This window comes from Triturus cristatus, chromosome 2_1, assembly GCF_964204655.1.
Source record: "Triturus cristatus chromosome 2_1, aTriCri1.1, whole genome shotgun sequence".
NCBI lineage: Eukaryota > Metazoa > Chordata > Amphibia > Caudata > Salamandridae > Triturus > Triturus cristatus.
In genome coordinates, this window is record NC_140581.1 from 681,217,880 (window position 1) to 681,236,749 (window position 18,870).

Consider the following 18,870-nt stretch of genomic DNA (forward strand, 5'->3'; position numbering starts at 1 on the left):
GTATCTGGCACATTACCCTGCGCCGTATCGTATGGGAGATTAAGGAGGGAGAAGCTCCCCTTTGGGAGGGCAGGGTATTGTCCAAGAGGAGTACACTGCAGAGCTTTCGGAAGTGGGATGCCATGGGTGAGTCTAAACTTGCGACCTGTTGAAAGGTCCACATGTAGTGTCATTTGCCATACTTCTGACGAACTTAAACAGACATCAGATGTTTTGGTAACTTAGAGGAACGCCATGTCATAAATGCCTACATTAGTGGAGTGTTTGACATAGCAGATTTCACTCTTCTGGAGGAGAAACTTCTCATTAGGTAGCTTGGCAGGAGGAACAGATTAACAACTATTTCACCAGATATTTTTGAGATCCTTTATAAAGCATGGGAAAAAGGTTTTGGGGGAAACTCGCTGAGGAGGATTGGACCGAAGCTAGGATGTCTCTATGGGGGCTGCCATGGCCACTCACTTTCACCTCATACAACTTACATATCTACACTGCATATATTGCACTAGAGATAGGCTACAGTGGGCAGGATACACTCAACCACTTCTCTGCCTGAGAAGTAACACTTCCTGTGGTGATTTGTTTATTACACACTGTATTGAGCTGACCAGGGATTACATCTTCCTGTAAGGCACTGATGCCAACGCTAGGTACAATGTTGGTCTGGAGACTGCCCCGGAATCCCAAACTAGTAATGCTAAATCTGTCTATCGGCACGGACTCCATTAAATAAATAAAAAATGCTTTGTTGCATTCCAGCCCAGATGTGGCTAAGTGTGACATAGCCAGGAAATGGGAGCATGGGACTCCCAGGGTGTGGATGCATGGGCCACTGGCTTAGACCACTGCAAGGCATTGGAGCAGCCGAATTTTCAGGCAAAGGTTAACCCTTTATAAGCGGATATGGAATGACTAGGCTATCTTGAGAGGGACTGAGATCATACCACTTGGATGGCAGAGAGACTGCCTATAACATATAGGACTTTGGGGGCACATGGCGTTCCATGGAACAGTGAGGGATTGCTCCATTTACTAACCTACAGTTAGCAGTGATCACATGTATGCATGTCTCTCACACCTGTGACTATTAACACTACAAATGGTCATATCTTTGTAGAGAATTGCACTGTGCACTTAGTATTACGATATTTGTCGATTATATGTACTGTTGATGGAAATTCCTACTTTCTGTCTGTAGTACTTGCAAAATCAATAAAATAGCCTTAAAAAAAATAAAATAATAATAATACAGGAAGGGAGCAGACAATAGCTGAACACTAATTAGAGAGTATAACTGCCACATAGCAGGGGCAATCAGGCAATCTGGCCAAGCGAAAGGGTCTGGTAGCCCACATCCACCATCAGTATACATGCATCTATAGAACAAAGTCTGCACACAAACCTCAATGTCAACCGAATTCACTCAAGACAACTGATGAGTAGTGTATTTTAATATCGGAGTTTCTATTTGGCTGACTGTGAACCGATGCATCAATCTGCTACAGCGAGAGGAAGGTTAATGCTGCTTCTCTCCATTTTTGGGACAAGACGGAGACAATTCAGTGTTTGCAGGATATAACAAGCATTTAAAATGCAATAGGTCTCGCATTTACGCGAGTTTGAGCTATTGGCATTGTAAATGACTGCCTTTTATATGTGTGTTGCTTTTGAAAACTCAAATAAAAGGCAGTGTCATTTATAATGCCAATAGCTCAAACTCTCGCAAATGCGAGACCTATTGCATTGCAAATGCTTGTTTTAAACGGTACTTACATACCATCGACCAGGGATGGTTGAAAATACTTCTTATGCAGCAGGATGGACAACTGGAGTCACAAATCTGCCTCATCATAATACCTCACGGGTCTGTGTGCACATTTTGGGAGCCAAAGTGGTTACTAGGCGCATGCACTTTTAATACATGGCGTATACTTCACAAGCATTGGCAAAGCCACTAGTTATGGCATAGGCTGCTAGCCTTTTGGCTTTGTTTATTCGTGCTTTGGCTTGGTCATTGTTTCTGTAAAATCTTTGTGGTGGGGAAGCACCCAGGGCCATACAAATATATATATTAAAAAAATGTCATTAAGCAAAACAATGTTTTGGTCTCAAAAAACACCCATTGTCATAGTAGCCCCCGGCACTGAAGAGAACTTGTTTGTGCACGGATGTGCACCTTGTGAAAGAGCAGAATACCACAACTCACAATGAAGTTAATAAATGTCTGAATTTGGCCGACACACTAACCCCATGTGATAAACTAGTGGGAAGACAAAAAAACACAAACGACAAAACAGACCAAGGGATGAAGAGGGCTGGGTGAAAACCCTTTGTAAAAATGTTAAGCATAACTTCAATAAAGTCAAAGGGTCTTGGCTAATGCCAGACACCGAAGGTTTTTAAGATCTGCCAACTTTGCAGAAATCAGCGTCTTATGGTGCCAACCAATGTGAGGTGCGAGGAATATATAGCTTTTGAAAAGGATAGCGGTTTAAAGGTGATTTCGTAAAATCTCAATCAAAAATGCATCACGTTGATGTGGAAAATTAACAAATGTTTGGTGTATTTAAGAGAACTTATCAGTCTAAGACTCCTACCAGCCCTATATAGAGAAAACGCAGCCCTGGGATTTACTGACGTGAACACAAGACACAGGGGATGACTTGAATTTGGATATTCAAACACTCTGGGATTGGACAGACACTGCTGCACACATAAAGCTCCATCATTCAAGAGTAAGATGAACTTTATCTACTTTCTAATACGGTAAAAAGGGAATGTCTGCGCTTGGAATGCGTGCATGCATGTACTTTATCGGCACAAGTCCATAGTTAAAATTAATTGTGTTCACATTCAGACTAGACATACGCGCCCATCACAATGCCTCAACACATTATGCGATGCATTTACACATTGGCTATTGTGTGCCAAGCTTTCAGTGGATTGAGCCCTCACTCAGCCTCAACAGCAATTGAACAAGGGCTGAGCAGAGCAAAAGCAGATGCTAGAAACAATAATGAATAGGAAGCCCGATGGAATAAATTGTTAAAGGGTTCGAGTGAACCACTGATCTCTAAAAGAAGCCGCCAAGAGAGAATGACCGTGAAATGAGCATGAGCAATGCCTGCTCCATCTGCTAGGTAGGTAGGGGCAAAGGAGTGACTGCATCACCACACACACAGTGAGGATCCCGGCCTTAGCTTCAGGCAGTGCTCTTAACTGCCTGCTGTGTACATCACTCCATCATCTTACTACTTGCCTCTCCTGGGCATCCCTCAAACTGAAGTTTCATGGTACTGGCCGATAGCTGGACTGAGATTACACCCACTTGCAACCTGTAAGCCAAAGTACAAAAACTGCTAGATTCCACCACTTGCAGGCTGCCAGAAGGCGACATGATAGCTCTTTATAAACCTGTACAAATATATTTAGCGTCTTCTTCAGCTATATCGTTATCATTTTTAGGTCGGAGTTTTGATAGTGCAGCTGTCAAACAGACATATTACTCACAATATACATAGAATGAGGTTTGGGTCAGCCCCTTCCAACCATTGGCAGTCATCGACAGCCTCTTTTAGCCACTGGCTAAAGACTTTGTAAATAACGCCTTGGCTGGGCCCAATAGGACATTAATTTCTCACCTAATGCTAAAGATTTGTTTGGTTGTATACATCCACCTCATTATAGTGTTTGCACTTAAATGCATGAGGAATTACTTTACAACTAAAGTCCTTTCTGGCAACTGCTGCTGGCTCCCTATTCAGTGCCTCGTTCTAGTGTGCTAACGCTTCATGCATGAGGGACTTAAACCCAGAACTACTGGCTTTGCCAAGAGTGGTTACATTTAGAGCTAGTGAGGTAGGCTGAACGAAAGCATTCAAATCGGAAAGTCATCTCTTTCCTTGCTCCCCATCTGCACGTAAAATGTATATGTGCATAAACGTGAATATGAGCATGCTCACAACAAGACAAGCAGTAACTGCACAAGTGGCCCCTATGATGTGCCAAGTGGCTGCTCAGGTGGAACAAATGAAATTTTGCCTCTGTGTTCAGCCAACTATTTCTGAAAACTGGGACACATGCTAAATTTACTGAAAATTGCTGGGACAGATGTTGAAAAACCAGGACAATCCCAGACACCCGAGAGCCTGATCTCGAAAACCTGAGTGCCCTATCCTGGGCTGGCACAGGAGACCACCTGGCAGTGGAGCAGTGGGGAGCTTTGATCGTTACTGTGGGGACTCACAAGGCAGGACCATCAATAACTAACGGCTAGAGCAGTCGACCTCGAAGCTGAGGAACTGGGTTTGCGTCTCAGCAGGGAAGCTCAACATCCTGTGATTTCGAACAAATCACGTAATCTCCCCGTGCCTAACAAAATGAAATATGTCCGTCTGTAACGCAACTGGTGCATGTGTAAAGCGCTCATTTACCTTCAGGACGAGTTTGCGCTATACAAAACTCCCCACCCCCCAAAAAAACCAACTCACAGTAAACAGTCACTACCTGGGCCGATTGGGCACGGTGCCACATAGGGCCATGGGCGGCCCTCTCCCAATTCTCCTGCATGCACTCGCCGGTCAGACTCACAAGGGACCCGGCACTGCGGCAAGGAAGAATGGACTCCACCTGCTTCTGTGGGCCAGCCACCACCGTGTAGAAGCAGACAAGTTTGTGCAGACAGGCAAAAACACTATTTACAGTACACATAAGCCTCACTGCTTCGGATACTTAGATTGCTAAACCGATTCATCCCTCTAGCATTTTTTTACACGCTCATACAATTCTGGGACTATCGCACACTATTTGACATTCGTGCTCAGCATGTGATCCAAGATCATCTCTCGGCACAGAACTACAGTACCTCCATTTCATCAAGCGCTTACAACCTTTTCACTGATGTATATACTTATTGTACAATTTTTCTATAATGATTTACCATTTCGTAATTCTTGACTGTAGGCAACTATTTTTGGTACCATCTGGTAATTTTGAAGCCTCTGTAACTACCCATTTAACAACATATGTCTACTGTAAACTGTTCTAGCACATCTGGGTACTGTCCACGCTATATAAAAACGCATAAACAAATATGTGTCCGTTTTAAATACTTTGTGGGAAGGAGGTAGGATTGGGTAGCTAAAGAGTATGTGGACCTAGTAAAGCCTCATGGACCCCGGGGTTACCACTTCATTGTCCTCCGCTGCTCAACTCACCCTAATCCTATATGCAGAACCACTGTAATTTTGCGATTGTGCGGCCGCTGCAATGTTTGCATTATTATAGATTTGCTGCATTTGGAACATAATCCATAATCTGCTGTTTTAACAACAATAAAAAGTTTTAGCTCAAACGTTCAAAAGTTACTAAAAATGCAGCAACGTGTTTCCGTGCAGTTTAAGGCCCTTTGCAAAGCTGGAATGGTCACCTTTCTGCTGCTTATTACTATGTTTTGGTGTTAAACTGGTGCTAGTGAGGTGTAACCAATGCCCAGGTAGTATTACCAAGTTTAAAAATGATGACATAATGAAGAAATACTATTACAAAATGTCCTGCATAATTTGCCTTTTCTGCTACATAATTTACCCTAACGCATAATTGGGCTCTCTCCTGCCGGATAATTCCACTGGCCCTGCCTATATGTGACCATCTCAAACCCTTCTTGTTTTCATCAAGGGTCTAAATAAGTGGGCGGCGTCACAGGGGAGAAGAAAGAGACCTTGTCACTGGTGGTGAGCAGCACTACTGGAGGAAGTTGGCAGCCTCGGCAATGCTGGTGGGCTGTAACGCGTGGGGAGAAGGTGGGCGGGGGGTGAATTGGTGGTGAGCAGTGCCACTAAATTAGGTGGGCAGCCATGGCACCTTTTTTCCTTTTAAACAAATTAAGCACTCCAAGGACCTGCCGTGTTCCGAAATAAATTGAAGGAGGAGGAGGACCTGACCATGCAAAACAACATGGAATTTTAATTATATTGTAATTACGAACAATATACTAAAGGCATCCTAAAAACGAATTTTTGCCGGCTCATAGTGCTGGAATATGAAGTTGGCAGTAGACGCTAACAGGGTTAGAAATGATAATTTCACAAAACTACATCAGACTATCTCACTATCATTATGCTCAGGACCCTCATGCTTAATGCTCTGTCCCACGGTCCGTAAACACACTGCCCTGTCCAACTCTCCTGACGCACACTGCTCTGCCCCACGCTACATTCCTGAAGTACACTGCCCTGCCCCACGCGCCTGACACACACTGCCCTGCCCCAAGCTCCTGACGTACTCCACACTGCTGTAGTCGTGGTGTTTTGCATTTTATTTTGCTGTCGCTGTGGGTAGTTCTGTGGGCTGAAGCCTCAAGAGGCTCCTAAGTGGCAGAAATGTTGACTGTGAAAAATAAAAGAACGTAAAGGAAACGTCTGGTGACCTCTGAATACAGTGGTGGACCCCCTTACTCTATCAAACGGCCCTTGGAGTTTCCCCGAGAGAGCTCGCTGGAACGGTCTCCGGAAGTGCGTATTCACAGGAAGCGGGCGGCACAACAGCGACTCATGCACACACGCATTTCTGGCCCACGATGCTCGAAAGTGAATAGACGCCGTGTGCGTGCCTATGTGCTGTCCGGGAGCAAGCTGATTGAGACGCCGTGAGCGTGCACATCACCTGTCCCCCTTCGGCCACCAAACCAACGACAATAGGTCTCGCCACGGCGAGCAGCGCCTGGGCTGGAACGCAGGCAAGACCTAAAAAAGGATACATGTATATGTGCTGTCCTTACGAGCCACAAGAAGGAAGGACTGCATAAGGGCTAAGCTAATTTAGAAAAATTGTCAAGCAAGACTTTAAATTATATATAAACTAGATTAATTTGACATATTACCAAAAGTGAAACAAAAACGGTACATGTTTACAACGATCGAAAAAAGGAAACCAAACTTCTGGCCAAAACAAAACCTCTGTGTAAACTCTTCATTAGAATCCACAAGGTGATGCAGGGTAGTGCAAGTACAATGTGTAACGCAGTATCCTAGCAAACTAGTACCATGGGCTCTTACACAACTAAGGAAAATGGTTTCCCTGGCCCACAGGTGCGTAGTAAACGAAAGTAGTCGAAGTCACATCCCTGGGCCCCAGAATCACTGCATCTGCTGCAAGGTTGGTAGATTCATCCCTGGTATAACCTCCCTTTTCCAAACACATACTTTTTGCCACTGTTAATCCAATTTTAACCAAGCTGCTTCCTCGTTCACCATAAGGGAAACTTGTAAATGAAAAAATCTTTTTACTCATGAAGCACTCCAGTCACTATTATTGCCACGTTCAATCGTTTTTCTGCCCGCCATGCCACCGCAGATTAAAATATGCAAATCATCTTTGCTCCAATAGGAACAGTCCAGGCCTAATTGACAAGCCACGTCCTCTCTGAACAGAAAGACAAGTGACCCAAGACAGGTTTCACTCTAGTTGGGGCTCTTCAGTTGGGTGAAGATAGGTTCCAGTGGCACAGTGAGCACAGGACCTACATTTAGGCATACCTACCACACTGAAGTAAACACTAAAGTGACAGGCAAAATAGTCAAATTAATTTCAGCCGCTAGTAATTACTCGAGCTGCATCCCAGTTCATCATTTTTCTGCCCACTATGCCACCTCAGGCTACACTCAGCCTTGGCCCTGCTCCAATAGGAGTAGTCCAGCCGGAACTTCTATGGCTCACTAAAATGGGTCAATTAGTACAAATGAATTACTGTTGTGACTCTTCTGTGTACTAGCTAATTGGGATATCAAACGCAATTCAGACGCCCAAGAACTTGAGCAGCTGTGTTGCATGGGTTCAGCCTCAACCGGTTCAAAGCCTTCATTAGAAAGCAGTTCTTTTCTCTTCTACCTGCATCAAGACCAACATACTGGAGTAGCTATAGGACTTGATTTTAAAATTTAACATTTTACTTCAACAAGGACTATGAGCTACATCCACATCACGCAAGACCTGTTTTCAGTGCCGATCTTTCCTCATTATACTTATAAATACCCTTGTTGTAACAAAAGACAGAGTCCCAATTTGAGATAGCACATTCACAGAAATAATTAATTTTATGAGATAGTTGGAACAGTGTGACAGATGAGAGTTTGAGTTCTAAACGAATCATCGAAGGAGTTGTCGAAATGAGAAGGTTGACTAGAGCTCTCACATCTTGTATACACATGGTTTCCATTTGATCCAGATTCTTTTCACTAGAACAAGTTAAAACTTGAATAAGTTTTGCGTTCAGAGCTCAGATTGTTGGGCTAATTGCTTGTCCGCCATATATTTATGCAAACATTTTTTTGGCTTTAGATACTGTGGATGATTTAGACCACTGATACTCATTGTATGGCCCGGTGGCCACATGCGGCCCGCCAGGCCCTTTCTTGAGGCCCTCCTTGTGAACATTCCATTGCTATTTAAAACCTAAACCAGTGAAAGCAGTCATTTTCATGTCACGAGTGCCTGCCTGTTTTATTATCGAAATGTAAAAATGCAATTCAATACACACGAGGGGCACTAAAGAAACGTACATAACAGAAAATTAACACTTTTCTAAGGCACTTTAGCTTATCGTGCTAAAACGTAATTCATTGTCTTATTTCAGGATTGTTTTCCTAGGTGAACTTTTCCCAACTAATTTTCTCTGATTTGAAAACGCATGAAGAAGAGGGAAAAACCAAATGTACAGAAATGTACGTTTTAAGTAGATTTCAGAAAAAAACAGTCATTCTTTTCAATCTTACTTTGCATCTATGATTGCGCCCCCAACCCCTCTCTCCCCACCAATGCGGCCCCCGGTCAAACCCTAAAACTTTACCTGTTGCCCCTTAGTAAATATTTGTGAGTGACCCTGATTTAGACTTTAATTTTGTCAGATGTTGAGAAGCGGTTAACTTGGTGTCCAAAGTAGCAACAGAATCATTTTTTTGTTGACCTAGGTTCCATTTCCTTATTGTCTTCCCAAACAAAATATTTTTGTTATATTCATTGTTAAGACATTTTTTGGTTAAATGCACGAAATGATTTCAAGTGAGTCTGAAGTCTCACATGTGTTCGTGAGCAAATAGCAAGGCCTTTGGAATGGAGTACTTAATGGCCACTGAGCTTTGCTGCCAATTAATTGGCTAGTACTGGAGCTGATTACTGCTTTTTAGGGAGGATTTACGCCCAACTTTAAGCTAGAAAGTGATATGAAAACAAGTAGGTTACTTGAGGTCACTATGTCCAAGTGCTCTTCCAACCACTGAAAGTAGGCTGGTGCAGACAAACGCAAAGCCTGATGCTTTCCCATGTTTGTCCCAGAAGAGGAAACTTAAATGTTTCTTCATTTATGGGTCAAGTTTCTAAGCCTCTAGCTTCAAATGGCACCTGTATTGCGACAAGAACCTTGTGTGTAACTTGGAAAGCGATAAAGGTATAAAGTAATTTTAGGACTAGCAAGATGTAACAGGCCTTCAGCTATATAATCTTCCTAGGGACGGTTTCTTCTAAAAACACAATTTCAACTGATCTGAATTTGAAAGATGCTGTTACATTTGAGTAGCGAATGGGGAGGAACAAAAAAAAGTAACATGGTTCCAGGAAATTGACCCCTGCTTCAGAGGCCTTGTCATTGGGTCCTAGATAAGTAAGAGGTTATCAGCAGGATCCTGTGTGGCTGCTGTTGTTGACCAATGGTGTTGCAATGTCTGTGCAATGGTTCACTCCAAATTGGACATTAGAGAGACACCCTTCAAGCACTTGACTGCTTCAGTGTAACATAGGAGAGAAGTCAAAGATCACTCCAGGACATGGAGAAGGGTTTAGAGACTCTGATCCATTTTTTATACAATAGATCACACTGAACTACTTCAATGTCCAGTCAGTGCTTTAGTTTATGAAAAGAAAGTTTATAAACATGTAAATACTACTCCTGAAATTGCATCGGCAAACAAAAAACAAAAAGTGCTAGCACCTTCGGATCTGACTGCAACTCAAAATGTATTTGCAGCCCCACTGTGCTAGGTCCCAAGATTTACCTTGGCATTATGCCAGGTGGCCAAAATGATCCTATGGATAAGATGCTCGAGTGGACTGTTAACTTAAGAAATCTTCAAGTCTCTTTAAGTGACAAGGGCTTTTACTGACTGGATATAGCTACAGATACTGAACGGGAGCTTTACTTTGATGCACTGACTTGGTACCCGCAAGATGCTCAACAACAAAAAATCTCCTTCCAGTTTTAGCCATACAAATACCTATACCAAAAAACAACCCCCACCCGAACACCACAAGCCCTAAGGGGTCTGGTTTGTATGCGTTTTTTTTAAATAGTGGGCTCTCTGTTGCTCCTGGGACGACTCCATACAGCACTCCCTTAGTTGCACAATAGGCCTGATGACCCTGTGTGGGCCCATGTAGCACACTCTAGGTTGTTTCACAGTGCTTCCAATCGTTTGGGTTTTGATGCTAGTAAGTTGAAACCCTATACCCCTACTTACCCAACTGACACACATCAACAGTAAGTTCTACCTTGATACGGTTCACAATAAGTACCTGCATGTGTAACGACATCTAGCCTCTCTGCTAGCCCCCATGCTTATTCACATTAGGTGCACTACGCTTTCACCAAGTTGTTCAAACCATATTCAATATTCCCCATTTAGACCAAGTTACAAACACCAAGCACTCTAAATAGCACGCTGAAATCGAATACAAATCAGGATCAATTCACAACCTCACCAGAGGTATAAAGTGCTACATAAAAAACACATTTGGAGCACCCTGAAATCACTCTAGGCCTTGCAAGTGATATTGAAAGAGCAACAAAAAGAATACAGAAAAATAATGTACATTCATTACCGTCCTGACACCATATCTCAATAAACGTACCCAAACTCCAAAAAGTGATGGAAATGTCAGAACTGCTTAGAAAACCAACACCTGGACTACCAGATATGTTGTGATGCCATGCTAACGGGAAACAGTGGACCACAGACGTGTCAAACAGAATAGCATCAGAGAGGCAGAAACAGGGAGCCTTTGCAAACAAGATAAATGCATATTTGCCTACTAGAAGGGATTCTTTACTTCCACCACTAGTATCACTATTTCCCATCCAGGTGTCCCACTGCTTTGGCAGAAACGCAGTAGGTTATTGCGCCAGCAAACAGAACAAGAATGGCGAGTAACCCCAAAATCACCAACTTCTAAATTTGAACAAAGTATAGTTTTGGAAAAAGCTAGGATTAATAATGCGCCAAAATAGATTTGTAACTGGCAAATGTCTGCAGAGGAGACAAACTCTGCAACTTCATGAAAATGCAATGTTTGTCACTTTTGGAAACTTCGCCTACACGCAAAAAGTCCTGCAAACGGAGGTTTGCAGGAAATTTTACCTTCAAAAAGATTTTTTTTCTGGCAACTTCAACAGCCAAAAAAAAGCGGTGTGTTTTTTTTCCAACATGAGCAATGTTGAGTGCAATTTTTTCATCAGCTTTTCACAAAGCTGGTGAAGCCAACAATACACACCTTAAAAAAAAAAAAAAAATCATTTTAAGTTTTGTTAACAAGAAAAATGTACCCTTGTCTCTCCCTGAAGCAAGAATTAATTGAATTGAAGCAACATTTGTAGAGTGCATGGTTACCAGAGGGCATCCCAGCGCTGCGACAATGCGATCAAAGGCTCCGAGCAGTATTTAAGGAAAGAGAAACGTTTTAATTTGTTTTCAACAGATTAAATAATTTGGTTCAAGCCGGATCTTAAGGGGAGGGCGATTCCACAGCTTGGCAACATTATATGAACAAGCATTGGCATAGCCAATAGGTCTCGCCTTTGGGACCTTATAAGTGTTTAGTTATCCAGCACAATATCCTTGGTGCAACAACATCAACTCTTGCATGGCTAAACACTTATAAGGTCCCAAAGGCGAGACCTTTTGGCTATGCCAATGCTTATTTTTAATGCACATAGACCGCTGGGCCAGACAGATAAAGCCTATGTAATGGCATTATGCAGTGGCTGTGCACATTTTGCATGGGCCGTGGTGCAAGCAAGTAAATGGGCCCACAGCAATTGGCTGAACAGTAAAATACAGCCATCATTTGGGTAAATTATGCCCCTAATGCCACTGGCTCCGGTGCCACTGCAAGGTGGATGCAAACCTAAGCACGAGCGTTTGAAAACTGCAGACCGATTCCAAAAGGTCATTTCCTAGATCAGCGCTTGCGCGCTGTGCTAGGATCAACCTAAAAAAAGGTGTCTTCCACGCCTCAATCTTTTTATTTTTGGTACTACTGCCAGATGTTTGTTGTCGGACCTTAAGGCCCTGTTAGCACGATAGGGCAGAATAGTAGATCGGATGAAGGAGGATCCCTTCCCTGATAGTGCTTTGTGAGCCATGCACAATGCCTTGAATTGGATCCTATCGTGGATAGGAAGCCAGTGGAGAACCGCAAGGGCAGGCTTAGCTGATAAACGATTGGGGATGTTCAATAACAGGCGTGCTGCGCTGTTTTGCACAATCTGTAATTTTTTTGTGGTACGGCATGGAGCTCCTAAGCAGAGGGCATTGGCATAGTCAAGCTGGGAGAGAATCGATGCTTGCACCAGCAATCTTCTGGCTGCAAAAGGTAGCAAAGGGAGGATTTTCCTTATCATTCTTATGATCCCATAGCAACTGTCTGCAACCTTCCGTGCTTGTACCTTGAAATCAAGGTTCCGATCAAGCCAGACGCCTAGGCTCTTAAGCTGGTCTTTTGGAGAGGAGGCTGGGCCAGAATGGTCCTATATTGAGGGAGGGTGAATTGCTGAGGAACATCAACTCCGTCTTTGCTCCGTTAAGTTTCAAATACGAACATTCCTGCCATAATGAAACCTTCTCAAGGCACCTTGTTAGACCATGTCCAGTACTATCCGGCTGATTGAAAGAGACAACCAGTTGGGTGTCATCGGCATATGTGAATCTGAAATCCGAAAAGGCACCTCCGCCAGAGACCTCATGTAGATATTAAATAGTGTGGGGCTTAGGGAGGAGCCCTGAGGAACCCCACATCTGAGCGGCATCCGTTCTGAGGTGATATCATCCTCGCAGACTTCAAAAGATCTATCCTCCAGAAAGGACTGCAACCATTTAAGTGCTGTCCCGACCACTCCCACATCAGTAAGTCTCTGGATCAGCAGCTGATGATTGACTTATCGAAGGCTGCACTGAGGTCTAGAAGAATAATAGCAGCGCAGCCTCCGTCATCTAGGATTTTTCTAGACTCTTCTACTACTGCCAGAAGACCGGTCTCTGTACCTCGTAGGGGTCTAAAATCTCATCTGTGAAGGGTGGAGAGTCATTATTTTCCAAAAAAGCAGAAAGAGCAGAGTTAAGATGCTTCTCAGCAATGTTGCCGTTTCCTGGCAGTAGAGAAATGGGGTGGTAATTCCATCCCACTTCCGGATCTAGATTTTTTTTTTTTTACAATGCTTTGACCATTGCCCGCTCCCAACAAAGGGGGACAAGTCCCTTCTGGAGTGAGGCATTAATCAAGTTGAGGATCACAGGGGCCACGGTCTCCATGACTAAACTGAGGAGGGGGGTGGGGGGGAATCTATGGGCGAGCCAGATTTTAATTGGCTGAGAATCCCTTGAAGAATGGACAAATTAAGAAAAGGGATTTCGGCAAATAAGCATTCTCTATCTTGGGGCATAATGTCCACAGATGTTACGTTTTGTTGGGATATCTCCTGAGGAAAGGCGGAGTATATATCCTGTATTTTATTTATTTTTTTAAAGAACTTTGCCATTTTATTACAGTGAGATAAAGTATAATCAGATACGATGGGAGAGGCGGGGGATTGGATAAGTGATTTTGCAATGCGAAAGATATTGCGTGGGGAGTTGGAGGCTGATGTAATTTTCTCCTCAAAGTAGAAAGCCTGAGCCAATTTTAGTTCAACTTTGTAGATTCTAATAGCCTCACTATATTTATCTTTGTTGGGTACTGAAAAAATTCTTTCTCCATCGTCTTTCAAGCTTTTTACACGATTGCTTGAGTTCGGAAAGTTTAGGAGAGTACCAAGGATTGTGATTGGCCTGTACCTTATTACAAATCGATTTTTTGGGTAGGACCTGGTCCAGAGATGACACCAACCATGCATTACATTTATCATTTGCTATGAAGGAGGATCCCTTGAATGCAGTTCAAATGCTGTGCATGTGACCAACTACCCCATTAATATTTCCAAACACCTTGGCGTGCAATGTTTTGAAGAAGACTAAGTGTTATCTGAGCATCCAAAAAACTAATTGTGATCACCAATATGACTGGAGACACAAGTAACAATTAGTTAACTGGTTCACGATTATAGTTCATGTGTAGAAGAAAATTTCAGACAAAGTGTATGACATGCAGTTATGTCACAGCCAGACCTATATAACAAATAAGATGCTTAATAGAATTCCAAAGTATTTATTGTATGTTGGAGTGGGCCAGGGAAGTCGCGACTGGGGGGACAAATGATTTCTGGGAGAAAAAAATAAATAAATCGCAATTAACAAAACGTAACATACAAACATCCTGCTGAAATTATGTGGCATTTGTACCAGTGACATGGTAGCGACTGAAAAACTGGACCATTTCCTTTATCCTCATACAAGGTCAGAGACCACATGATGACTAACACTTCAGAAAAACACGTGGGAATTGCACAATGCAGACAGAGTACTGACAATCCAACTTCTATAACATTTATAAGAGCAATACAATTAAGACACTGTATAAAGCACAAACATCAATTCTGGGAGACATTAAAAAAATAAGCAAAGCCTTATGCTTGGATTCAAATTATGTTTTGCGTTGATACGTTCCTCTGCACATGTGCTGTAGTTATTCTGCAGAAGTTTAATGAACACACAAAGCAGATGGCGGTTAGAATTTCTTAAGAAACGACATTCAATATAAAATGTTTGTGTTGTCCTAAAAATGTAGGAGTTGAAAACGCCATACTAGGACGCATAAGCCCTGGGCAATGCTTTTGTTAAAATTTAACAACTGCTTGGAGTACCGTTAAATTGAGGAACAATAAAACAGATTAATTACATCTCTGCGAGGCAGCTAAACAATATAATTAAAAAGCTAACAACCCTGATGATGACTGAAATAACACCAGGGCAAAACGAGCAGCTGTGTACTTGATGTAGAAGGTCAGGACTAAGTTATGTTAGCGGGTCAGAGCAGCCTGGAATCCTATTATAACACATCCTAACTGTGATTGAGCCGAGGTGATGTCATGCACTTACGACATGTATGCAGGGTAGACGAATCCGATGAGGTTGCAGAGCAAGGAGGCGCCATAGCCGATGACCAGGTACAGGGAGAGGACAGCGATGATGGCTGCGGAGAAGAAAGGATACGGGTTGATGTCAAATGGTTATTTAGTTCAGTTTTTCAATTGAAGAATTGGGGAAAGGGGGTTGTCATCGAAATTGGCACGTGCAGCGGATGAGTCGTGTTCTCCTCCACAGCGGTACCTGTGCCCACCCTCCTCACCTTTGGACAGATGGCTCTGTGCAAAGTTTAGCACCGTATCGGGCATCTCCTAAAGTGATTCCCAACCTTTCCCACGGCGCTTCCCCTCTCTGCCTCCCACACTCCTCGGGCTGGGCCGGTAGGAGGCGGCGCTGCCAGGCGCCCTCTCCTGTGTGTGCCCAGCCGGCCCTCTATGCGCACACAGTGTCGTGTTACGGGAGAGACAAAGGCCTCGGGGCACAGACAGGTGCGGGTCGGCTATGTGCTGACAGCAGGTATGGGCGGCCAGCACAAAGTTAGTCCCCAGTTCATTTCCGCCCGGCAAACCAGCCATCGTGATAGAAGTCTGTGTGCGCCTGTAAAGTCAGGCACCGGAATTGAAGCAGTATAACAAACACGCCGGGACAATACAACACTGAAGTCTCATTGAGGGACTGCGGCCCGATTTTGTTGAGACTGTAATTCGGATCAACTCATATTTTACCCAAAGCCCATCCGGCTACATAAACCTTCGGACCCTGTTAAGGACGTGGGCTCAATCGCCATATGGTATGAACGCAAATAGGGAGGCGGGGATTATTTACGTCATTTATACAAACTCAAAGTCATAATGAGAATCGTGAACTTCCTTCACGGCTGAATCAAGTGTGCTGCTTGGTCATAGAACATGTGACAAACCAAATGCCTAAGACAAGCAATGTGTTAACTAACTAACCTCTCTACTTCAAACAAGGCGGTCAGTGAGCTTGCTTGATGAAACCGGGTGAGCGCTGGCCCTGTCCTAGTCAGCAGCTGTCAGGGTGGACCTGACTTGCCTTACCTAGTAGTCTACAGTAGGCACGCCAGGCTAGCCTTGCTCCGAGTAGGCACTCTCGGATTTCTCTGTACGCCGACAAGAGGCAGGGCAGGCTTGCGTTCTAGTGATCAGCAGCATTTCTGACAGGCACATTTTAGTCTATTTATTAAAACACCCTCGCGAAGCCTTCATAAGTACCAGAACAGAGTAACTTGCCCTGGTTAGCAGCATCCTTGTCCTAGCCTACAGCCGGTAGGACAACCTTACTGTGGAAACGAGCAATCAGGACATCCTTGCTCTACGACACAGCCAGAGGAGAACGCACTGACAGACTCGCGTGGCGTCTTACCCACTGCAATGTAAATCCTGTTCACCCCCGTTTTCTTCTCGATCTTTTCCAGCAGGTTAGTCACGATATTCTTCTCGTGCAGGAAATGCTCGAACCTCTGCTTTAAGGACGCAGACATGGTGAAAGCTCCCCTTCTCCTGTAGGTCGGCGAATGAGACACAACGATCGACAAAGAAAGAAAGCGCTTAGGTGTCGTGCTTCGGGTAGGCGGGCCTGATCTATACTTTCCGTGTAGCTCAGTCTGCAAATTCAAGGGAGTGCCAAGAGGGCTGGGCTCCACAAGACGGGGCCCTGGAGGGGAGGTGACGCGTGACGGCCATCTTGAAATGACCACCTCACCCTCTCAGTGCATCGTGTGGAAACAAAGAGTCGCACATGTTATTAATTAAAACGTTTTAAAATGCGTAATTTGCTCACTCTGTGTCGCATAAGTGTATAAATGAGAAATGTGGGAAAACATTCTCAAATTAAGTTTTGTATTTTGCTTAACAATATTATTATGTGCATGACCTATATCTCACCAAATTAGTCACAAATGTGCTTTGTAGTCTACATAAACATGCCGTGTTATCTTTAAGGTAAAATCATTACAAAATATAAGCACGCTTCGAGGGGGTCCGACTCGTTACTTCAGCCCTTCAGCCCCTGTATCTCTTTGAAGCTCTTCCTGGCTCAGCTGGTTTCTTCTCCGTTCCTCCCCTACAGTCGCCACAGATTACTGCAACCGCCACACCCAGCGGTTACTGCAGCTCAAAAAGCAGATCGTCAGGCAACCATCGCCTGCAGCGAAACCGCATGCGCACTGATTCCATGAGAACTGATGGGATCACAAGATGTCAAACGAAAGGATGTTTGTTACAAGACCAGCTGTTGCTACGTTTTTTTGTTCATTGATCAGTGGAATTTTAAGACGTGTCATCAGGGGCGTGACTTCAATTGGTGCAGCAGGTGCAGTGGCACCTGGCCTGAGGCGCCCACTGAACCTTTGAGTATTGCTGTATTTTATAAATGAAACAGCAGGCAAGGGGCACATTTCCATTAGTCATATGTGTTGGAGCAGGACTAGTTTCGCAGTGTATAGCTTAGTTCGCAGTGCTAAAACTACTCTCGCGTTGTCTCTGCACCTACAGAATCAAAAATTAGCTAGCATTCGCGCCAAGAATTTTCAATTCTATTAAGGACACGGAGGCGAGGATTATGCTTCTCTTTCTATTTATTGCTACCCACAGCAGCCAATGAAAACTTTTGTTACATGAAAAAACAACACTTTTCTCATGATGCATATGTCACATCACTTCCTGCAGGGCCCCATAAGAGCCAGCCATACCGGAACTAGTCCTCTTTCTTTGCTCCGAACAGAAGTCCAATAAGTATTAAAGTTCAAAAGTATTAAAGTTCAACAACAACAGCTTCCAACGTGGAAGAACACCAGACCAGCTGGGAAACACGCCACTCCGTACGACGGATCAATCCATCTTCTTGTCAGATCCTGAAAGAATAGAAATAAACAGCCCGTAATTTCTGTCAAAAACAGAGTATATACAGCACGGGTGGGCAAGAAATTACATTACAGTAATTTAACCGGGTGGGATAATCCTCGCCTCCGTGTCCTTAATAGAATTGAAAATTCTTGGCGCGAATGCTAGCTAATTTTTGATTCTATTACAGGACCGGAGGCTTCGTATTATGCTAGTTTAACGCTGATTAAAAACAACAGAGGATATATCTCCCACCGGTTTATAGTAAAATTGTTTAAACGTGGATTCAGACGACCAGTCTGCAGAACGCATTATATCTTGCACCGTAGAACCCAACATGAAAGTCTTGGAGGCCATGGCGCCTCGAACAGAATGTGCACCAAACACTTGGGTATCTACCCCTGCCTCTTGCATAACACCTTTCAGCCATCTGGCTATGGTAGCCGCAGTAACAGGTTTATACGGTTTTTGCAGAGCAATTAACAGTTGTACCACCCCATCAGGCCTGAGAGACCTGGTACATTCTTCGTAAGTCTTGAGACATTGAACCACACAAAGCTTAGCATTATCAGGAAAAGCATGATAATCCACACAACGTGACAAGGTTTTTGTTCTAGACGTAATATTAAACGAAACGCCCTCTGGAGTAAATACTCTACCTGTAATATCGAGCGCTTTAACATCCGAGGAACGTCTGCAAGCCGCTAGGCAAAGTAACATGG

At 43.7% G+C, this 18,870-nt stretch overlaps 1 protein-coding gene across 1 annotated transcript in view; it reads right to left on the bottom strand.

The window, feature by feature from the left end:
* The window catches only part of REEP5 (receptor accessory protein 5), a 138,481-nt gene extending 121,007 nt beyond the window's left edge, over positions 1-17,474 (bottom strand). The window contains exons 1-2 of the mRNA XM_085632613.1: positions 16,671-17,474; positions 15,297-15,390 (exon numbers count right to left, since the gene is read on the bottom strand). Coding sequence (XP_085488739.1) covers positions 15,297-15,390; positions 16,671-16,788 — 212 coding nt within the window. The 5' untranslated portion in view covers positions 16,789-17,474. The remainder of the gene's footprint in view (positions 1-15,296; positions 15,391-16,670) is intronic.
* Positions 17,475-18,870: the final 1,396 nt, after the last annotated feature.